At 39.1% G+C, this 24,785-nt stretch overlaps 1 protein-coding gene across 3 annotated transcripts in view; it reads right to left on the bottom strand.

The window, feature by feature from the left end:
* The window catches only part of ANO6 (anoctamin 6), a 70,200-nt gene that overhangs the window by 31,131 nt on the left and 14,284 nt on the right, over positions 1 to 24,785 (bottom strand). For all 3 annotated transcript variants that reach the window (XM_066183130.1, XM_066183132.1, XM_066183131.1), the window contains exons 2-3: positions 13,410 to 13,486; positions 4,819 to 4,947 (exon numbers count right to left, since the gene is read on the bottom strand). In XM_066183130.1, coding sequence (XP_066039227.1) covers positions 4,819 to 4,947; positions 13,410 to 13,486 — 206 coding nt within the window. The remainder of the gene's footprint in view (positions 1 to 4,818; positions 4,948 to 13,409; positions 13,487 to 24,785) is intronic.

The following is a 24,785-nucleotide window of genomic DNA, read 5'->3' as shown; positions in this document are numbered from 1 at the left end:
AAGATTGTGGGTCTGGAAATTGGTAGCAGACCAGTAGCACTTTTCCCCCTGTGCGTTGCAAATGGTAGGGATGACTTGCTTTGATTACAGTGACAGAAGAACGCCAACTCATATCTTTGCTAAGTTTCTTTTGTGCAAAGAGAAAAGTTCCCTACCACAATATCCATGTGGGTTCAGTGGAAAAATCCTAACAAGGAAAGAGAGCTTGAACAGCCTCCTCTGCCTTACCTGACAGGCAACAGATAAATCAAAGTCAATAAGAGAAAGAACATGGGGCCAAAATCCTCCCCTATGGAAATCAGCTGAAGGGAGTGAAGAGGATCATTGTACCAATATTAGCAGCCTCATAGTTTCTTTGATGGTGTTTGGAAGCTATCCTCCGAGTCCCAGCTGTCAGCATCATAAAATTAATTTATTGAGAAGCTCTGCTTTTTAAGCTTCTTTCCCTTATGTTTCAAGACAATCATCAAAATATGAAGCAGAACATGCAATAGAGAATAAGCCCCCAAAAATGCAAACTCAGAGAACTCCAAATACATATTTTTGGATATACCCTTTGATTTTAAGCCAGCTTCATAGTTTTCTGAAACCTGATCCGTGACCACACAGAACTGGTAATACTGCAGTCTAGCCCTGCCCTCAACAACAGCTTCTAGTCACCCTGTTTGGAAAGACTCATTTCTGTCTTACAAATGTATGTAGTAACTGCAGAGTAACACCTCCGTCTATCTGTCCTCATATTCTATTGTCATCCTTCCTTCCAAAGTAGTAAAATTTGGGTTTGTGGTTGCCTCAGGAACAGAGGTTTCATTTCAATGAGTTTCTGCTTCAAAACCAAACCATCCAGCTGAGATGAAGGCAGGTGTGGCTGCCCTCCTCCCAGCGCTGAAAATCCCTTCATACTTGTTATCAGACTTCCCTAGTAGGTTGGCTGAGCACACCACAGGCATGCAGAGCCTGTCATTCTCTACTGCCTCAAATCACTGCATAAAAAGGCACAGAGGTACCTTTTTACCTCTAAACCCAAGAGCTCTTCTCTCACTGCAGGTATGACACATGCTAAGCAGTGGGATGAGTATAATTCATGTTCAGAAAGTTACCCAAGCTTATTTTTGGTCATGTTCTTTTCTTTTTGTGGTTTTATTGTTGTTGGTTATCTGAACTTGACAAGTATAGAGGCAAGAATTGTTCACTGCTTATGAAAACAGAATTCTCCAGCTCTGATGAAGTTCTCAGTAACACTGTACTTAAAAAAATCCCAACGAGATGTGTAATGTTCTCCATGAGTGATAGTTCCATTCAATCTGAAAAAAACAAAATCTGTCTATTTCTGAGAAGCACAGATTCTTTCACAGCTGGAAATGAAGGTTTTGCCCACATTCCAACTTAAGTTACTGACAGTCTTTCTGTTTATTTCTTTTGGGGAAATGGGCTGAAATGGGCTAAAATGACATTCGGCATTGATTTTTTTTTTGAATTTCCCTTTCTGGCCCTGATCTTTTGACTTTCAACAGTGAGCTCCTTGAGGACTCCAACAGATGAAACTGGTATTTGGGAGCATTCCTGAAGAGACTGGTGATATTTGATGGTAAGCTATCCTGACAAATAGGGTACATAAATTGTAGTTTTAAAAGATAGGCTTTGAACAAGAATTTCAATTGCTTGCAAGGTACAGTTTCTGGAATCTTCTCCTGGTAGTCTCATTTTTGCTAGTGCTTGCAAAATCAATTGTATACCAACTTTAAAAAGTTTGGAGTTTGAATTGAGTTGCATATTTGAAACTTACCTACTGGCTTTTGGATCTATAAATTATGTTAGAAACTTCCACGAAGTTGTCATTTCATTAGTTTGACTTTGCCTCCCCTAAACCAGATTTCAGAAACAGATGAAAATAGGGGAAGGACTGTGGATCTCCAAGAGCATCAGAATCCCACATTTTTATTCCTTCTACCAAATCACACCCATGTTTTAGTTCCTGCTGTCCTCTGAGATATTTCCCAAGAATATTGCTTATTATTACAAACTAATGCTGGACCATTCAGTTACATTTATCCAATTCTTTGGAAAATGAACAGAAAGCCATTCAAATCCAATACAATGATAATCCCAGGATCTGAGTTTTCTCTTGCTGCAGAAGAACACGTGGATCTGTTCCCTGTTCCTCTGAATCTGGTAAATTGGATACCTAGGTTGTGGCTTGATTTTCAAATCCTTCTGTCTAAATTCAGTAAGAATTTGGGGACTCCTCCACATTCAGTATCATAAAAAAAACCAACCAGCCACTGCAGCACACAAAACATTTCATGTCAGAAATCTACAGATGTTCCCTAAAAACTTGAATTCTGAAGTGACTTCCACATCATGCAATTGGACAGCGTGCTGTGTGTAACAGACAGAATTTTTCCCAATGACGAATCCTGAGATTTCACAGACCTGTAACATTGCACACAACCAGTGGAAAACTTGCTCCTGACTCCAGTGACATGAGGATGTCACCCTATGAGAACAGACTTTACTGAATCTCCTATTTTTTAGTGAACTGGAGTTTTCAAATCCTGTGCACAATAAAGCTCTAGATAATAGCTCTATAAAACTGTCAGGGAAGTCAAAGAAAGAGTAGCATGGGCAAGGAACCTATTCCTGGTTGAAGCACCCCGAATTACACAAGATACTACTTATAAAATTTGTCATTTTCAGTTCATCATTGATGAATACAGTATTTAGTATACATAGTAATGTATACAGTATTTAAAACTGATTATAAATGGCAATGCTCCTTATTTTGGTTGCATTTCATCACAAGGGTAGAAGTCATTTGCCTCAGAAAAAATTACAACCAAATATGCAACAGCGTCAGTAAAGACAAGCTATCAAGTAGGTTTTATGCCAACATTGATGAAATCTGAGTGTATCTTGGGCAGCACCAATCCCAACACCATTCTGGGAACTGTGGTAGGCCAAAATGTTAATTTCCTTCCTGGAATTCTACGGATTCCATAAACGCATTTACTGCACCATAACCACCATCTTAATTTCAATCTCAGATATAAGGTACATGTGTACAGTCCCCTGTTGCTTCAGCTTCCACTTATCCATGGAAATACTGGTTTTGGCTTCCTTCTGACACATCCCAGTCACCCTAGCTTCCTGTGTCACTCTCCTGGCTGTACTTCAGTCCATACAGGCTTTGTTGGCCACTTCGCTGTCAGGCTGCATAGCTGGCTCTTGTTCAGCTTGCTCTCCACGAAAACCACCAGGGCCTCTTCCACAGAACTGCCCCCCAGCTGCTCAGTCTTCCCTTTATCTGGGCATTTCTCTAACGTGGTCTTGTCCTCGCATTTGTTGCGTGTAGGTAGATTGCTTCCTCTTCCTCAGCACACCACAGAGTCAATGTAGCTGCAGATCTTTGCAGAACTGAGACCTTTGAAAGTAAAGTTCTCATGCAACCACCTACCCACAATCTCCTAGTTTAATTATCAGTGGTTTCATTCTGGCTAATGTCTTAACATTCATGCTGCATTGAAAATATTACTCCACTGCTCACATTTAACTTCCATCACTACTTAGAAAAGATGCTCATTATATTTTTAATATATTTGGGCAATGGCCAAGTATTACAAACATAAATGTAAAATGCTAATTGATAAAAACAATTCTTTCCAAAGGGGCAGCTCTTTTTGTCTAATTACCTCTTTCAATTAATTTATACTGCTGATCCTGCGATCATGTGTATTACAACATCCACCCACGGCAGGACTCCCTCAAACCCTTCTAACAACATTCCTTATGGCTGTCCTGTTAATGCCAACAACAACACTGTGTAATGAGTATCAACCAACTTAGCTACAGGCTCTTTTACTCCTACTCTTTTATTTCCTAACTGCAAATAATTATTTGTGTATGAGCTGCTTTCAGTGATATCTTGGTTCCTGCCTGTCTCTACTAGAAGCTGCTGCTGGAACATGGATTATTACTAAATCAGAGGAGGATGTGGGTGGGTGGGGGAGTGCAGATGCCAAGGGAACAATCTTATGGATGCTTACTTCTCAGACAGTTCAGTGGCATGGCTGAGCTCATTTTTGTGACCCTGCGTGCCATAATGAATGTAGTCCTCTGATGGAACTGATGAAATGATTAAAGAATAATAGTTAATCTATTATTATGCTTCATTTTTAAGGAGCTATGGAGCTGTGGACACTAAGGAGCATCAAGAAGTCACTGGCTTGAGACAGAAACTTTACAAGGTCCCTAGCAATGGAAGCTGATGAAGTGCCAAGGGAAAGAATTGTACAGGGAGAAATTCTGGCAGCAGATACACAATTATTTCCCTTAAACAAGTTAGTTACGTTATCAGAAGTCAGCAGAATGCCAGCAGCTATGTTCATAACAGTGATCTGGAGCAACTGGTCAGCTGCCTCCTTTGTGTTCTTCTGAATACTCTGATTTTATTAGCAAAGTCCATTAGGGGCCTAACTGAATCACTGTAGGTACAGAAAATGGTCCCAGTGTGAAGATCTTGATGTCTAACTCTAATATCATGACACTGGCATTTTCCTGTTCACATCTTCTGAAGGGTGGCCTCCCAGGAGGATGCTCTGAGGTCACCAAGCACACACTGACAGACATGATGTGCAGTGCTCTGCTCATTTGCACAGCAGTCTAGTGGCTTGAGCCCTGTCCCCTGCTCAGTTTGATGAGCTTCACTCTCCCAGCTCCCAAGAGTACTCTGAGGATAAAGCAAAGCAATTGCTGTTCTGGGTGAGGGCACTGTCCTTTCTGCACACAGCTGTAACACTCAATATACGAAAAATAACTTACCTTTTGCTTTTTACGATCACTTCTCTTATGAGTCATTTTTTTACTTTCATCTTCATACACCAAAACAAAGTCAATTCTTCGCTGCCCATCTTTGAAGAACAAGGAGTCAGTCCTATCATCAAAATCCACCTGAAAGACAGGTGGCACAGGTTAATATGAAGATCATTACTTGCTAGTTCCTTACTTGCTTCCATTTACATAATGTTCAGTGAACATAGAAATTCAACATATATCAACCTTGTGTAACAGGAAGCCCAAAATGACAAAGTTGCACAGAGTAGAATGAAGAAAAAATATTATCCAGAGGAATTTGTCGGGTCTGTGCATGACAGCAAATCAACAGAACTTTGGCTTAACTTTCTCCTTTAAAAATGGTACGTTAGCTTTTTATAATGAGAGAAGCACTGGGATGCAGCACCAGTAGCAAATAATGTATCTGTCTAGCAGTGTGTATACCATCATGGACATATCATAAGATAGCTTGTCTACAAGACTGTTGTTGCCTGTTTGGAGTCTCAGAATTAATTCCCATTAATTGTGCATTCCCATCTGTTCCCTTACCTGAAGAATTTTAAGCATCTCAGCAATTAATAAAAAAAAAAAAGAAAAAAAAAAAGAAAAAAAAAAGGAGCAGTTTCATGCATGCTATACTTAAACCCACCACTTCCAAGAGAACAAAGAACCTGGTCAGAGCAGAGATGAGATCTCCAAACAGACACGTACTATGTGGATTTATTTCTCATTTTATCTGCAACAACTCAGCAAGAAAAACACATTGTTATGTGCCACACATCCATCATGTTATAACAGATGCCAAAATCAAAAGTTTTAATATATCCATAAGCCATTATCTAGTCCCTGGAGGAAAGTAGGATAGATTGTCATATCCACTAATAACATCTTAATGTGTTATTTCATGCGTGAAACGATTCAGACACATTGGTGACAGGGAAACCTGAGCACTTGAATAATGATTTTGTAGTTTCTTAGAGTACTCTGAGGGCAATATCACATATTACCAACCCTCTGTATATTTCAGGTAATATACAGCTCTAATGTTATCCGAATCATGCTATGGAATGGGCACCAACTTCTCAGGTGCTTGGCCAAATCCATCCATGCTGTTCATGGAGGCGGTGCCACTAAAGTGGATAGATACTGAAAGCCAGAAGTGAGACTCAGCATGGCATTAGACAGGAACACCTCCAAAGCTGGCAAGGCTCCCACACAGAACTGCAGAGGAGCCTTGGCCTCCAGCTGACTGAGCATGGAGGGTAGGCCAAGCCAGGATCAGGTCAGGCAAAATGACACAGAATAATCTCTTGCATTTGCCGTGGATATGGCAATGGTCCCCAGATGTCCCATCCCTGGAATTTTCCTGTCAGTTCAGATCAAATTTCATGATACATGCCAGGTCAGGTTTTAGAGCTCTAGGATGTCTGGTCCAAAGAAAGGCCATGGAAATGTGGTCATGGTGTCAGAAACCCCAGAAGTGCAGCCTGAAATGGTTGTTCTTCAACTGTGAAGAACAGAGAAGAATGTCAGTCTTCAGTCAGGAACACCCAAGTTGTAGGGAGCATACAGTGCTTTAGGAACCACGTGTCACTTTTTCCAAAACAAACTTTCTCTTTTTTTTTTTTTTTTCAAAACCTCTCTCTGTAGATTATTTTGTAACTGTTTATTGGCTGAACCAAAACAGGCAGCCAAGATGTGTCTCCCCATAATTATGACAAAATTTCCATTTTTAAATAAACTCAGGGGAGTTTAAATTCACAATTTTTTTTTTATGTTGCATGTGCAAAGGCTGATGCAAAGAGGTCCTGTTGACTTAGTTGCTTCAAAAGTCTGAGCATATTCTTGAATAGAATAGTTTTCTTTGAATGCCACCTGTGTGTTGGGATTTGTGACAAACCTGACAGCAAGCAGCTGCTCACACACATACACATATGGCCAGTATACACACATTCTGCACGTTAGTTTCACAGCCTGGGATAGGATTTAGAGTCTACCTAGGCAGTCACCAAACCAACATACAATTGCATACTGTGAATAAGGTTTTAAGAAAAAAAAGGCATTCAATTTCCAGATGACATCACCAGACCACAATAACACTGAGTATCTCTATCAGCCAAAGCAAGTCACAGGGGTGAATTTCTAAATTCTTGAGAGATGAAGTTGGCATAGTCCTATCAAGAAATCAGAATTGGCTGTGACAAGCTTTCCTCCTGCTGAGGACTAGTCACAGGTGTAAAACACAGCCTTGCTGCTGTCATTTCCAATCTCATTTAAAACATAACCATGATGATTTAATGTTGAAAAGATTCCCTAATTGGGAGGACAGCACCAACAACGCCCCTGTTGGGAGACAGCCTGGGACGTGCCTGAGCAGCGGGCACAGAGCTGGGACCCCAGCAGGCTCTGTCAGGTCACGGGCCATGATGGCTCCTCTGTGTTGCAGTGCTGGAAACACAGAGCCCAGATCCTGTGGTAATGAGTAATAGGGGGAAGGGTTGTCACTACATAAAGCACAAGGTCTTTTAATTGGGTTTTTTCCTCTTTGGAATCTTAAAAACATCACTATAGTAACTTAAGTTTAGAGACACACAGTCTAGTTGTGAAAGTCAAGCACTTGAAAGCATAAAAGTAGTAATAGTTTTAACCTTTTTTTCACTGCAGCTTTTAGCACTTTTTCTGGTATGACCTGTCCTCAGGGTAGAGAAGAAAGCCATGGAAAAGAGCAAACATCAAATCAAGTTTTGATAGAGGAAGATTTGATCATAATTTGTGTTTGCATAACTTCACTGAATAATTTTCCTTTATATGTAGTCTTTTTTAAGCCTGAAACGGCAGTGACAACTGGATTAGTAATAATAATTAATTATATTAAAACCTGTATATACAATAGTTATAAAATACCTATTTATAAAATAAAATCTGCCTGTTAACCAGCATTCTGACTGATAAATTTACGTATATAAGTGTTGTCATTCACATGTGTGTATAGCTGTTATCTCTATTAACTGTTACTATCTTTATCTCTCTCTTTCACACACTATGCTCATATAAATTGAATATAACTGAAAGATTAATAAATACTGGACTGTATTAATCCAGATACAGAGAAGTTCATACTTATGCAGCTAACTTCTTATTCGTAATCTCCATTGCTTTTAATCACAAGGGCATTGTTCAGTTGACCTTTCCATAGACACTTTACGTATCAATAAAATAATAAAGAATTGACTCATTAAGCCTGAACACTTAAGAGACCAAGATTAAGACCCACATAAATAAGATTGTTATGTAGCTCGTATTAAATAAATTAAATATTGCTCAATTAAAATTAAGAAGTAAAATGTAAAAGAGAAGGCAATAGCCAAGTTTCCAACAGCCACATTAACTTACATGTGTGGTGTATTTTGTAATCCCTACTGGATAGCTGGTAATGAAAAATCATATATTATTCAACATAACTACCCAGGGAAAAACAGGACTGGAAACGAAAAAGATGTGGTGTACTTTGAAGCTAGCATTTCCTTTGAGACAATGTTTGTTTTGGGTTTTTTTTTTTTAATATGTAATATTATTTGACAGTTTTGCAAATGTTACTAGCATACCAATGCACACAAGCTTGCATGCATAGACAAATTAATGGGGCTGAAATTTCAATACATAGTTTTTCAAAGTACCAGTAGCAAATTATAGGCCCAAATTGAACACGTCCATTGATACCTCTTCATTTTGGAAGAAATGAACACACGACTATTTACTGCACTATTTAATTATTTAAACCTTGGAATAAACACGTTTTTAAGTACTGATGGAGGCAATCAGTTGTGCATTCTAATGTTTTAATAATACCCTAATGGACAGCAGGTTAATATTGAGTAACACCACCAATAATAATGTGCATATATATAGCTGTGAAATATTAATTATACTTATCACACCATCTGCAGCCTTTAGTAACTGTCCAAGTGCTGCACAACCAACTGCTTGCCTACCAGGGAACTATCAGTTGCTTTATTAACAGAAGGAATCTGAAGGACAGAAGAACCTGGCCATGAAAAAAGATTTTTGTAACATTCAAGTTACACTTGTATGGGCTAGCCTAGAGGCAGCACAGCCACGTCCATGTGTGTGTACCTCTGTGTTTCAGTTTGGAACAGGTCAGATCAGGGGGAGCATCAGAGGCTCTTCAGGGAAGGAGACTGGAGGAGCCTGCAGCAGCAAAAGCCCAGCAAGGTGTGTAATGCAGACACCACCTCCCCAGCACCAAATGCCTTTTGCAGACTCACTGTTCGGGCCCTCACTGCCAGCAGATTGTGCCACAATCACAGCACACAGGTTGTGATTGTGGCACAACACACAGGTTGTGGCTGTGGAATCCTGCTGGAGCTGGGAAATGCTGCACTGATGCAGTCACATGGAAGGTGCTGGTCATAAGCAGTCCTCAGCCAGTCCCCTTCCCTAACACACCTTATCTTCCTGCTCCCTGAGTGTGTCCCCCTGTGGCCGCCTCGGCAGAGGAATGAGCTTACTGCCCTCTGGTAATCCAGCACAAGCCACCACCAGCCAACAGCACCGGCTCCCCCAGCCCCCAGGACACAGCAGCACCTGGAAAAGGGGCATGTGAGACAGGAAGATAAGCTTGCCCCAGCACAGAAGGCTGATACCCAGGCTCGCTGGTATCCAAGGGGAGCTGCTGTGTCTCACTCCCGAGAGCTGCTGCTGTAGTCATGGCTACATGTGATGCCTGCAGTAGATTAAAGGGGAACGTGCAGGCAGAAAGCTCCCTTCAGCAACAGCCGTCTTCCAGGGAGGGAAAATGGTTGTATTACCAAGAAACTTGCCTCACTTCTCCAGGCTTCTCAAGGCATGACACAGTGAAATATTCAGTGGGGATAATGGTGGGAAGGGCAGCACTGAGACAAGCATGAAGAAAAATATGTGGGCAGGAATTGCAGCTATTTATTGTTTACCATGCTCTGACCAAGCACAGTACTGGAAACTGGATTTTTTAAATAACAAGAGATTCTGCAGGAATGATTTATCCAACTGGAGAGATGAAAGAAGTGCTTTATTTTGCCTGCAAGAACCTTTGGTGTGACTGTCAATAGCGTCAAATGTAATCATTACTGAAGGGATAAGCTACTTGTCTACGACCTCACATATTTTTCAGATATGCTTCAAAATAGCTTCCTGCAGCATGCCAGTGAATAAATCAGTACAGGGAAAGAAGAGAGCAGAGCAGAGCCTGTGTAACATTGCCTCTGCTGATAGGCACCTGCAAAAAATCCTCCTGCTAGGGCACAGAGACAGGCGCATGGGAGATCTGCAGGTTGCACTTCAGTTCTGGGCTTTATGAAGGGCAAAATTTCAGACTGACTAATTAGGAGCACAGTTACTTCTCTCTTCCTGCTTCAGGGAACTTTGAAACAAGTAAATAAAAAGAAAACAAACTATATTACCAGGGTATCAGGAAACATAATTATTTATAAAGGACTTCGAGATCATCTGAAGAAAATGTTACAGAACTAAGAAGTTCTTCTCACTATCACAGCCATATAAAAAGATCTTTTATTGCTTTAGGTTCTGAGCAACTAATAGAGACAACTTTCTGACATTAAGACAAACACAAGCACTTATTTCTGGATTATGTTGTTATATAGAATATATAAGATATTAGTGGAAGATGTAAGTTTATTTGCATATTGCATAATCATGTTGATCTGCCTCCAGAGGGAGACAAATAAAACTGTTGTGTCTTCAACTTTTTCCTTTATTATTCGTGTTTTTTAATAACAACAGAGGATTGTTTTAGTTCTCTTTTTAGCAATAATGTGAATATTAGCAAGCACTTCATCAAAAGGCTTTTTTTTTTGTTTCTTCAACACGCATAGGAATTTCAGTTATGTAGCAAACTGAAATAAACTGAGACTAAAGAGAAGTAGAAAAAATATGGGGTGTCACTACATGTCATGTATTTCTGTCAGCAGAAAGCAGCTGGTAACAGGCCAGACATTGGGATGCCTTGTCCCCTGAGCTAAGTTTGGACCAGACACCCACTTGACTTCCTGTCTGAGCGTCAGGTTGCTGCTGGCTGCAGGAGGAATTCCAGTCACTCCTGATTAGAGAGAGACCGAATGGCCTCACTTTTAAAGAAAATTAAGGAAGTGCTCACTGAAAACCTGCTTTTCAGCAGCTCCCATCTTTCCTGGGATGCAAGAGCTGGGGAATTCACTCTTTTGAACCTCCCAGAAGCCTTCTTGCAGAAGAAATTGTACAAGGGGCATCAGTAACAGAAAGTTTGAAGAAGTTAACCTTCTCTCTGTAGATATTCACTCTCAAAAAAACCCCTTATTGTTACATGTCAATTTAAATTTTCTACCTACAAAGTAGATAAGCTGCAAAATGAAATTTGAGCTGGAAAAAGCTTGAATTAATGCTGTCTGTGCAGTTTTGTTCTTACTTGTACATGTTGTTTATGATACATGATTAAATTGTAGCATCATATGTCATATTTCTATGCTCCTTGTACTAGTTATGGAATACTCCTTATTGTAATCTTTATTTAAGGTCTGGGGGTTTTTTTGTTTTTGTTTGGTTGGTTTTGTTTGTTTTTTGGGGTTTGTTTTGTGGGGGTTTTTTTCTTGTTACACCTCACCTAAATAGCTCAAATGCTTAAAATAGGAATTTCCTTCTGACTATGCCTTCAGTATTTTCCTTATAGAATCTCAGTGTTCTGCAAATGTTGTGAAACTTTATTATAAAAGATCCCCCAGGATAGAAAGTAACACTATAACTCTCATTTTAATGGTTATCACATAAGGCATCTAAATATCTATGCCAAAACCTCTTCACTGTCTCCTAAATTTGCAGCTACAGCTTTATACAGCAGGACAGTGACATCTTTCCAGACAGCTCAGCAATTCTCTCTCTTCAAAGAGCAATACACTCAGTTCCAGGTGCATATGTCACTCTCTTGCAAATGCAAACAGGGCCATGGATGTTCTCCTTTGGCACTCAGGAAAAAAAAAAAAAAAGCTGGCTGCAACTTTCTAAGTCTCACACAGAAATCCTATAGATGGGATTGTCCAAATATCTAGGACTGAACTCAGTTTTTACTAGTGGTAAGAGCCTTTCATTCCTTTGCTGCAATTTCCTGCCACATTTAAAGCTTTCTGAAGTACCACAAACAATATCCCCACAGATTTTTGCCTTTTTGGAGATAATTGTCCTATTCGTGTGCCAAATGAGGCAAGGATCTTGTGGCAAACTTTGCATATGACCCTGTAATTAGAGAAAGCACCATAAGAAGAACAGGACTGTTTCTATCAGCCAATAATTTACTTAGTTTTGGCTCCTCAGAAGAACTTGCAAAATCAAATCAAATTTCCAGAATACTTCTGGCTAAAATGCATGATCTAAGTTTAGACAAAAGGCACAGCACTTCCCTTCTATTCAACCATTTCAGGTTAGGCTTCCTCTTCAGTTTCTGTTTCTAGCTACAATTAGCCCTAATTCATTTAGCAGGGGTTCAGCAGATCACAATTTTATCTTTCTGGTTCCTCCAACCCACTGAAACTATCTAGTGATCAGCAAAAAGGACTTGACACAGAAGGAGCAGTGCAGACATGCTGCTAAAACTGAGAAGAAACTACAGTTTCTGGTAAACATGAGCAACCAAAAATAAAAATTGATTTTGACCATCACTTTTCAGAGGAAATAAAAAAAAAATTCTACCAAGGCTGTTCAGAGGAGACTGTTCTAACCACAAGGTATATGACATTCCAGCTGTTTCGATGCTATTTCACTTCATAAAATTACGTAACAAAAAATCAATGAACCACAAGGAGACTCTAAGAAAGATTTTTATAACATCCAAATCTAGGCATTCAATTGGGAAATGGAAGCTCTTGGTTGAACCTCATGCTTCAAAAATGTTTAAACAGCTTCAGTGAACACCTTGCTGCAAAAGGGTCAGGGGAGGCAAGGGTGACCACCTCCCAGAAGGAAATGCATTTCCAGGTATTTTGGATATTGGTTCCCTATGAGACCTGAGGCAGGGGTTCTTGAGCTAGAGCCAGCAGCCTGTTAGCTGCAGAAGATCTTAGGTGAGCTGGGAACTTAGAACTTTGGACAAAGGGAATGGACATCTCTAGGTCTTTCTCTTTTTTGTCAGCTCAGACTCTGGAGTAAGGAATATCTTGGTGTCTCCAAACTGTCTTGGAGCCTTCTTGGGTATGTGTAGGGTGTGTTCAGAACTAGTTATTCTTGTATACACACAGAGAAATCCTATACATTTGTGAACAAAATTACATTGAGAGAGGAGGTGTACGTGTATATGTCAGTTTATATTGGTCACTTATCACTGAGTCCAGTGCCTGTGACAACCTGTACTTATAGATCTGAGTCAATTACTTCAGCTACCTTTAGGGAAATGGGGATAACAGCAACTCAGATTTAATCACAAAGATGAATGGCATGTGATGCAAATGCAAAGGAATGATAGTCTTCTGGAACAGCTACTGGACTGTTGCAAGAGAAAATTTTACAGGTAGTCACAGTTAAAGTAAACAGGTACCCACCCATTCAGGAGTATGAAGGTTTTGCTGGTCCGGCACAGTTCCATAAGTGGGAATAACCACCTGGTTCAGTTCCAAGACTGAAATGAAACATAAAAATATGAAAATATTTTAGCATTTTTTGTGGTATGGGTTTTTTATGGGTTTATAGTTTTTAATTTTTTTCTGACTAATGCTTTGTGGAGAAGCCAGTTTATTGCACTTATTTAGTGTTTCAGAAATGGAACAATTGTGTGTCACATTTTAGATACAATCAGCAGGTGGCAAGAGGGTGAAACACCAGGATGACAAGGTAATGCTAGGAGAACATTTTGACAGTGATGCATCCCTACAGTGATGCAAACAGCATCCATTTACTAGTATTTTACTAGTTATTTAGTATTTCAGAAACCCTATGGAGTTTGTAGCAGAAGTTTATTTTTCAATGAATAAGGGTACCAGAACTGGCTCCAGCTGTGCAAACAACCCTAGCTCATGCTGGCTGTACTAGTCAGGCAAGAACAAATAAAAGTACCAAAGACTTTTTCTCAAGGCTTGGAAGGCGTGTGTTATACAGGCTGTGATACTGTAACATTCACTCAATAACACATAACCTAAAAACACACCTACAACTTCAGTGTATATTGATGCCTCAGCTGCTCCTCACCCACTTCATCAATACCTGTTAAAAATGAACAGCCTGGAAACTGAATTGGTTTCCTGAAAATACAACATAAACTAAAAATGACTTTGTCAAATATGCTACTGCATGAAGCCATTATCAAATACACTGGGAATACTGGCTACCAAATCAAGCACCAGATAACACATAAATTCATCCTAATTTAGCTACTGGAAATAAGTTGCAGAAGCTCTACAGTTGCTGCAAGGTATTTGCAAGGTTTTGTTTCTTCACAACGATTTTTGTGTCTTAAGGAGAAGTCAGATAACATCCTGAGGCTGAAGATAACATCACGTAGCTGAAGGGAGCAGGCTGCTTCCTTCCCATGCATGGCAGGCAGATGGATCCCATCTGTTATTTTTAGATCCTTAAAGCTGAGACGTATCTTATTCAAGTCCGTCCTGCACCAAGGAAGGGTCATGGAAAGCACAGCAATACAGCTACCTAAATGTCAGTGTTGTCTGGAAAGGACAGCCTCAACCTACCAAAAAATATTATAATACTAAAAGAAGATCTCCAAACTCTAAAATAATTAACCTATAGTACTTTTTGAATAGCTCAACACCCATTAGATACAAAGTCAGGAAGAGCACAACTGATATGCCTGGTTATGTTTTGGTTTAGTTTCGCTCTGGGGTTTTTTGGCTTGAAACCTTCATTGCTAAATGGCCAAATTTTCAAGACATTTTAGGAAGCTTTTCTTTTTCACTGATGATGCTCATTTATACCAGTAAAACATATGTCAAAACACTTAGAAAAAGAGCCCAACAAGATTACAAATCAACAGAACTCTCTCATGGCCTCCAAGCAGAAAATTCTTTAATTAGCAGAAAATTAAATACTCTTCCATAGAGTTTGGTAGGGACTTAGTTCCAGGTGGTATTGTCAGTTCCCAGATTTCTCCTCTGGTGATAGTAAATGTTCCAGGGAGAAGACACAAGCAAGTCCATGAATCTTTTCTGAAATATTAGAGCCATATCCAAAGGTCTGCCCAGCTGAATAATCCAGGTCTGTGAGCTCTCAACAGCATTAAGATCTTCAAAAACATTTCCCAGAATTTTAAAAAAAAGAGATGGAAAATATAGACTAGTGCAGCATTCAAACATCACATGGTGGGACAATAACATGAGGACTCAGAAAACACAAGAACCTCTCAGCAGCTACTGAAAACTTGCTGAATTTGTACATCATTATGATTTAATGGATTCAGCTGAGACTAGGGTGAGAAGGGGAAATATATATTCTCAGTGCCAGTGTAATGGACATCTCCCTGCATTTCCTTCATTATTCTCTATGTGGACCCAAAGATAACCAGATACAAAGTATTTCTGAAAGCCCACAGAAGAAGGAATGTTTGTTTCTGCCCACATGTAACGGGCAGAGGGAAGTAGAAATATCAGCATCTTACTTTGAAATACAAACAATTTCTCTGAAACTCTGTGTGCCATTACACAAAACATGCAGGTGTGGACACACACATGAAGACTCTCAGCCACTGAACTGCAGAATCAGGAATTCAGTTTTTGCTAAGAAACCACACCCCCATCATCAGGCCCATCTAGAAAACCCTTCAGACAGAGCTGAAAGTGGAAACGTGGCATTCATAGGAAGAATAATTCCAATTCTCCCAAATCCTGATGGATCTGGGGCTGGTCAGAAATATTCTTATGAAATTTGTATGTGAGTACAATCTGCTTCTGCATCAGGGTCTCTGTCCAGAATACCTTCCCCCTGATGTGGTGAATGTCATGGAGACTTTATAATTGTGTCTATATTTAACATCTTAACACATTTGTACTCGAAAAAATGCTTAAGAGAGTCCCTGGGACATTGTTCCTATGGAAGAACTTATGTAACAGGGAGCTGCCACTCTCACCTCTCATGAGACAATAGCCAAGAACTTCTCTCAAGTTAATTACAGATTAAGGTTCATGTGAATCCAAAATTACAAAGCCTTGACACTACCTGAATGGGTACTTAGAGAAGATTTGTTCTGACAGTGGTTTGCAAGGGCAGCTGTGCCAATTTGTGCAGATTTTATCTGGAAGAGACCGTTCTAGTCTCTCAGAAATACAAAAACAGTACTGCAAAACAGTTTTGCCAGAAAAAGCTGCACCCACACAAAGTGATTTTTATACCCCAAAATCACTTAATTTATTTCTCCTTCCTCCCCTCCAGCATTATGATAAAGTCAGTTTTAAGTATGGAGGGGAAAAAAAAATTGCAGCATAAAAGTTTGGTACTAGACACAAAGGAAAACCTCCTAACAGCTAGAACAGTAGGAGAGAGTGCCTGGGAAGGCAGGTGAGGTCATGTGAGGTCTTTAATATCAGAGATTATTTAGTACAGATGAATTAAATATCCTGGAACAATTTAGGCCATATTGAATCTGGCATCAACTTTATGAGGTTGGCCTAGCAGAACTTTAGAGGTCCTTCTCCAGACTCAGTTTCCTGTAATTTTAAGTCTGGTCATAGTGTTCTCACAGTTACGTCTAAAGGCCACTGTGCTGAGATTTTATATTAAAATAATAGTTCTGCCTACTCATATCTTCTTCAGAAATTTTTATCACTCCTTAATATTTGAGTCACAGTACATCAAGGTTAGATGTTTGCATTCTATCACCCAGCCAAGTAAAGCAAAGGAGATGCAAGGAAACAAAGAAATCTACTGGCTTTTTGCCAGCATACTCTGATTCTAATTGACAGATACATCAAATTCTGTCTTCAAGCAATCCAGGCAGCATATGCTTTTGCCAGAACACTTGACCTAATTTCTTTCTACTGTAGTCATAGTTCTGAGTGTCTGCTCAATGACCAGTCGGTCTTTGATCTAGTCCTCTCAAAAGATGCTTTTGTAAAAAATTTAAGTACTGAAAATGTGCAAACTCCTTTACAAGAATATCTTGGGGGTATTTGAGCTGCCAATGTAACAGTGGTATTTCCAGCTGCCTGGAGATTGTTCTTCAATGCATGAGACTGAACTGAGCTGTCAACACCTCACACCTTCCATCAAATTTGCCTATGCAGAAGTAGTAAGAAATCCATGTTAATCCCACACTACTTCTTTATAACCTATGCATGTTCAATTCTTTTGGCCAGGCCATGGGAGATGAATCCTGCTGTTTATTCTTCCGGTGATTTTTTTAATGAGTTTTCTCTACAGCTTTGCTTTCTCACAGGTGAGCCAGAATTTCTGACTGGATTGAATAAAGAAAAAAAAAATTCCTTGATAGTCAACACAAAATGTCCTGTCTTTTCATAAATTAATTGATATTGACAGTGGATGGTTTTGTAAGTTCAGTGGTTTCTCATTACTTAATTCAAATGTAAAGGCTTTAATGAACATTACTACTAGAAATCTCTACATATTGCTATTGGTGAGAGGCTGTGGCCTACTTATAGACATGGAAGCTGCTCTTCCTTTGTAAGAAATATAAAGAAGAATTAAATATAAAGAATTAAACCTTTCCTTGGGGTCTGAATAGTGAAATAATGGAATCTGTCCAAAGCACATGCAGTAAGGATGAAACAAGTTTTTTGAATCTGTAAATTAAAGAGGACTGAGAATGGAAAAAAATGCAGTATCCAGAAGAGAAAAAAGATGCTGTCCAAAAAAACATTAATGGCAAGAAAACCACAAAAATGTTGGATAAGCTGATGTTTGAAAAAACCACTGGGCTTGGCTTTGTAACAGGGACATTGTCAAACTTGCCTGAAAATGCCAATCTTTTTGTGACAAAGAAATTCAATGTATTTGCTATCATTGATTTCCTCTCAAATGAAAATAGCCAGAGGTGAAAAAGAGCTGCAGCACTGTTTTGGCTTGTAATCACCTGCATTAATAACCCAAAATAATAGTCACCAAATTATTCTGAGAAGTCAAGAAGATTTTACAACACTAAACTCATGGTACCTGGTATTTAACAAGCCTGTGAGATATTGTTAAGGACAAGATCTCAGCCCTGGCACTGAACATGGTACCTCATGAGCAACCAAGAATTCAAAGCCAGGAAAGTGACATCTGGAATCCCTAGGTTTTGCCACTTTGCTGTGGAGATCACATCACCTCTCACTTCCCTCAGAGATTTGTGAGAGTGCTGACTGTCTCTCACAGAATTTTTAAACAGTCTAACTCCCAAATCCTCTTCCTACAAAGACAAAAACAAGTGAATAGAACATTGTGCTCTCCTAAGTACAAACCGATGTGCTCGAGAACATCTGCTCAGCCCCTCAGTGGGACTTGCCTGCAGCATGGAGTGCCTGTTCCCCAAAGAGGGAAGTTTACAGTGTGGTTCCAGAAAATGAGAAATGCAGTGCTGGGGCACAGCAGCTGGTCTGCAGCACCTGTCTGCACGCACAGTGCAGCAGGTGGGAAGCAGGGGAAGAGTGGGCAGCAGGCATTTACTGAAGGAGAACCCGGAGTAGATGACATTCCAAACCCCCATTCAAGCTTCCTCACAGCCCTGTCCTCACACCGCTGTGCCCGAGGCAACAACATTCACTGCACATAGAAATGTGTGAATATTATGTACACCATTAGACATGCTCAGGTCGTTTAGGCCTCAGATTGCAAAGAAAATTAGTATAATAACAAAATACATCACTGACTGGAAAATACCAGGAAATATTTACATGCAATTTTTATCTGAATTGACACATTTCCTGATACATTTGACAGCACTGGCATCACATTAGAAAAGAAAAAAGAGTGATTAGAATAAAGTCTATGTGTTCTAATGAAAATCAGTTTAAAAGATCGTATCATGTTTGCCACAGTGAGGCTCAAAGAACTGGATGGAGTCAGATTGTTCCCATCTTCTGGGATAAACAACAAGATCCAAAGACTGGTCTTTGTCCAGATGATGATTTTTCCCTGACTAGTAGTTCTCTGGGCTATGGTATTTTCTCCATGCACATATGAGAGCAGACATTATAAAATTATCAATGGTTTCACTGCATTCCACTAAATACTACTGGCTTGCATTTAGTGGCATTCATTCTGCCAAGTTCTGTGATTAGAATGTGTTTAAATTAGTTTTATTTCATACTTGTAGACTTCATTGAAGAATGATTTGATGATTTCTTAGAAAGACATTATTCAACAAAAAATTTAAAATCATGCTACTAAACTCCACATTCTAATTTTCAGAAAAATTCTGCATTTGAAGAGAAATTGAATTATTTTTATATCAAACTATGCTCTATAACTTATCATTTACAGTTAATAAGAGATCTACACAGCTGCCTTCCATGTGAAAGTCTTGTTCTCTTCTTAGGGTCACCTGCAGTCTTACAGCACGTGAGAAACATGGTGACAACTAGTAATGTTAAAATGTAGCAATGACAAAACGGCTTTCCAGCTGTTAATAAATTACATACTTTGTGCACTCACATAGTGCAGATCTGCAGGTATCATCAACCAAAAAACCTAATCTATGCCACATAATAAGGAAAACATTGATATTCATTTCAGAAGCCCAAGGAAACCTTATAATGAAGCTATAGATGCTGCTGGAGCACAAAGGAAGTGAAATGCCTGTCTTGGAAGATGATTCTTTCTTGTTTGAAAGACTATTCTTTCCATTCAGTTATCTTCTCTTACAGCTGTGCAAACAAAGGATGGGAAAATGTGGAATGACTTTAAAAAATAAATGCTTTTTCATGGCTAACCCTAAACAGGAAAACATTCAGTTGGGTGTATAATAGAGGGCATTGCTAGTCTGAGTCAGGGTAGTTCACCAAAAATAATAAAGTAAACAGCCGGCAGTAATAAAAACAAGAAATTTGACTTTGTGTAAATGATTCTGCTGATAGCAGTGCCTAAATACTTAAGAGATACTGAACTGAAATGTTTAGGGGCTCAGTAATTGTAAAACAGTTCTTCTGTGTTCAGAACTCAGAGGGCTAACTGCCCAAAACCTGTTGCAAAAATACTAGAGCATTTCAGTGAGACCTGGACTAGCCCCAGCCTCAGTTTCAAAAACAAAACATTGGGCTAATGATGTTTTAGTTACAATTCTGTGATCTCAGAGTAATCCACTGAAAAGCTGATGTTGGCTCCTGTTCCTCACTGCTGCAGCGCACGCCAGAACCAACCTGGCTTCATCCATATCCATGCCTGACTCCAGCTGACTGTAATCCACTGCAGAAATTCAGTTGATAATTAGAATATTCCAAATGCTTTTTCTCAAGCTAAACTCTTTACCCACGTTTGTTCAGCTGAAATGGCTGTCAGAAAGAATTATTTTGGCTCTCATCTGTCAATAGGCAATTTGAAGATAAACAACCTTTGGTTTAGAATGTATTAACACATCTACCGCTATAATTTCAAACAATATTTGGTATACTTCTCAGTTGTAAACTGATTGTGTGCACAATGGTAAACACATGGCTCACTTTGTCAAAGTATAAAGTGATGGAATAAACTGATTAAGTCAGCAGGCTTCAGACTGATATACTTTTCAGGCATTAATCTCAGGTTGGAATATGGGCTTGACTCATTTTCTCTTCTCCACATGTGTCTTTTTATAACTTAGTAAAGTGACCATTAGTAACTTAATACATTAAAATGATGCAACAAACAAGCCTTCTTAAATTTTTCAATTAAGGTCGGCTTTGGTTTAATTATATATGGAATCAGGTAGAAAACTAGCGTAATGTTGACTGCCAAATGAGCCTGCTTCATGATTGATTCTGTCACACTCCTACAAACTGAGGCATACATACATGCATATGTACTTAATTTCTTTCATTTTTAATAATAAGGAAAACATTGTAATTCTTGCTGTCAAAAATGCAAGTTCTTAGTTTCTAGAGTTGAGAAAAAGAATGACCTCAGTCACTTTAAGAACATAAGATGTAAGGGATCAGCTGGGTCACTGAACCCAGCACCAGCTTACAGACAACTTAGACTTTTAGCTTCGTTAGAAAGTTCTAAGAGAAAAATTTGTTTACTTGGAATAATCTGTTATAATCTGAAAAAGAGATCAAGAAGAACAGGTTGCATTTTTTCCTGTTGAAGTAAATAAAATCCAGGTTGCAAAGGATGAGATAGACTAATTTTAAGAACCCAATGGGCATTAGGACAGATTTGCAGAACACAGTAGGCATATAAAGTTACAGATAAACTCTTGCTGATGTATTCAGAAGTGTCCAAGCAGGTTGAGAGTTTTTATGCCATATTATATCAACCATAGCATATGACCCTTAGCGACCAGAATGAATAAATTAATTTAATTAATCAATACATCAATTTCATTACTAAAGTTAATGTTTCCCTTGCTTAATAAAATATTTTAAATGCAAAATGTTTCATTAATGCACTGTTTAAAAAGTATACAGCATGTTTAAGTCAACTAATAAGCATGTTTTTCTCTATGGTATATTAACTCTACCTACCAACAAGATGCATCTATATACAAGTTCAGAGAAAATAGGAATTATCTAGCAGATTAGAAAGAAATTATTCAACAACAAATTGAAAATCAAAGAAAGTGTGCATTGAGCTGTATACTTGATGAAATCAATGTGTGTCTGTGGAAACAAAGAAGAGATGTAGGCCCCTAACACAGGATTTGGGAGTAACGAAAACATTCAGTTCTAGAATCTAGTTCTGAAATCAGGACTCGGCAACTGCTGGCTAACAGGAATTTTCTGCCTTGCTATCAGGCAGTGTGGGTATTTCCCTGGGGGTTGCCAGGGTCCAGAGTGGGTATAGCCCCCGTGGTGCCCTCAGAAATGTCATTATGCAGTAGAACACGAGGGGTTTACTGTCTTAGCTGCTTTACCAATCAACAAGAAAAACTTCTTTCCCTCAGTAAGCTTTTAAAACAAAAATTCAGGTTACTACATATTACAACACGTAAATTAAATCAGTAACTGCAATAATTCCTCTTTGGTTAATATGGCTCTAATGGTAGAAACTGGCTTTCAGGGTACTTCTAAAAAAGACATTTATAGAGAGATGTGGCAAGTAAGCAGATCAATAAGACTTCAAACTCAAACTTGTGAACACTAAAATAGTTCAGGTTCAAGACTGTCATTGCAGATCCTCATTTTAAAGACACAAAGGAAAGGACTGGATCCCAATTTTTCTGTTTCAGAATTTTTTGTGACTACAAAAAGGTAAAAGGTACACAGTAATACCACTTGATCTAGCACAGAAGATGCTGGCAGATTTTAAGGCAAAGGAAATAATTTTTCAGCATAAACTCCAAACTGTTATTCTTTTTTCTTCAGGACCCTACCTTCTTTTGTATGCAAGATGGGGATGCAATAATGATGACTCCAGGTTTGGCTAAGTAAAACTTCTCTGTCTAGAGTTTTAACTTATTTTTGCAAAAGACAGAGAGTATATATAGGGCTGTGGGAAGATTGAAAGGAAGAAAGATTATCTGTTTGTCAAAGAATTTGCATATAGCCTCAAAGAAGTGGCCTGTGTCCCAGGATCTAACACATGTGGCACTGGGCCAGCTGCTCGAACAAGGTTTGGCCCAGCATTTCCTGGCAGAGTTTTCAAGCTAACTGCCCAGGGTGGTACTGCCAGGGAACTCAGCACTTCCACAGCACAGCTGAGCATCTGTCCCTAGGAGAGAGCCTTTACAAGAGCATTTAGTGACAAGACAAGGGGGAATGGCTTCAAACTGAAAGACAGTATGTTTAGATCACATACTAGAAAAAATCCTCTACTGTGAAGATGGTGAGGCACTGGAACAGGTTCCCCAGAGAAGCTGTGGATGTCACATCCCTAGTTGTGTCCAAGACCAAGCTGGATGAAGCTCTGAGTGACCTGGTCCAGTGGAACATGACTCTGCCCATGGCAGAGAGGTTGGAACAGGATGATCTTTAAGGTTTCTTCCAACCCAAACTGTTCTATGGTGATTCTATAATGAAGTATGGTATGATATTTGTAAAGACAAAACTGGAAAAAGCTCTTGTTTCTGAAAAATGTGTTGCAAAGCTTTTGTCATTGGTGAGCATTTTTTAGACAACTTTGTAAGAAAATCAGGGAGCTTATCAACTAGAAACCCAGAATGGGATTAAAATCTGACTGTAAAAGAGAGGTTGAAAACGAATTATTTTCTCGTGGTCCTGCAGAAGATGCATTCCTGCCATTGCAATCGCACTGGATTCCTGCCAGTGCAATCTGGATCTCCCCGTACAGCATCTTGTGTTTGCACAACCTATTCAGAAGTGTTTTACTTTCCCCACATCTTAGTAATCACTTCAGCAGCCTGCATTCCTATGAAAAGGGCCTGGGTTCCTAAAACTCCATGTCACCCTAAAAACAGGAGTTAGGCAACCTGACACTCACATCCCTGTTGGATACGGTGTTCACATGTGGTAAAAGCACCACAGAAACACAGAGGACAAAAGGAATGAAAATGTTCTATGCAATGCTTGGATAATTTGAGTTAAACAAGACCTGGAGCCATGCTGTTTATGAGGAAGATAAAAAGAAATCTGCAATTACTACCGGTTTACTGAATGAGGCAGTGGACTTAAGAGGAAAAAAAGAACAATGATTGTGTACACAAACAGTATAACTTGGATTTAAACAAATGGCAGCGAAATGGAAGTTGCTTGGGCAATACTAATGCTGACACTGCCTAACTACTAAGTGTTTGACTTCATAACCTCAATGTTAACATTTTTAGTCATAATATATTATTAGCTGCAACCAATTGGGGATGCTATGGCTCCTGCTGGTAACTGGTAAAATTTGCATTTAAATATGGAGAAAGATTACTGCTGGCTATACTGTATTATTTAATTATACAGTCAGTTTAGAAATGAAATCATATCTGAAGCATTTGAGTGATTCCCTTGAGCAGAAATGATGTAACAATTATTACTTCAATTGGCATGAGAAAACTTTGCTGAAAGTCTAGAATTTCACCTAATCAGGCAATTTGATTAGTGGTCCATATGTAGCAGCACTCTGTGCTGCTGCAGACTAATCTCAAAATGCACTGCAAGAAAAGTAATCATAGTACTGTAGACACTTTTTCTCATGGATCAAATTTATTAAGTTTTAACAGTCAGTGCAGAATAATGTAATTAGTGTGACTTCAGTACCATGATGGAAAAACCCACAACCAACCAGCCTGATTGTTTTAGTTTATTAAAATCATTATGAACAAAAAATTCTGATTTCTGCTGAAAATTCAACTCATGATGCAACAGCTGGGTAAGGCTGGCAGCTTCCTGCCAGACAGATGTGGCTTTGGAGACACAGAGGTTTCTAAATTTCTTTCTGGGAAAAGAGGCATTAACAAGAAGGATGCATGTGTGCACACAGCTTTCTAATAAGAGTGGGCAGGCTGATGGAAAATAAGAATCTGCTCCATCTGCCTGGCACTGAAAAGTCCACTCTTCAACTAAAGTTAAAAATAAATGCATACGAAAACACCAACTCAACAAATTTATACACAAATACATTCGGAAAACATGAAGGCAATAAAAGCAAGCTCCAAAGAGAACACAAAAATTTTTCCCTGGACTTTGAGAACACAGAAGTAGAAGGATGTAAGATCCCAACAGCCATTACAGTCCTCTAACAAGACAAGGATGGAAAAAAATGAAGTAGATTCCTCTGGAGAGCGAATGACATGCTGAAGGTCATGGTCATTGCAGTCACTGGTTAAGCGCCCTCAGGTTTAGGTGACTGAATGGTCAGATCAAACACTGCACATTTACCAGACCAAGCCTTAACCT

Source organism: Chamaea fasciata, unplaced genomic scaffold, assembly GCF_029207755.1.
Source record: "Chamaea fasciata isolate MVZ Bird 193981 ecotype frontalis unplaced genomic scaffold, bChaFas1.0.hap1 SCAF_5, whole genome shotgun sequence".
NCBI classification, from domain to species: domain Eukaryota; kingdom Metazoa; phylum Chordata; class Aves; order Passeriformes; family Sylviidae; genus Chamaea; species Chamaea fasciata.
This window is presented reverse-complemented; position numbering and strand designations above follow the sequence as displayed.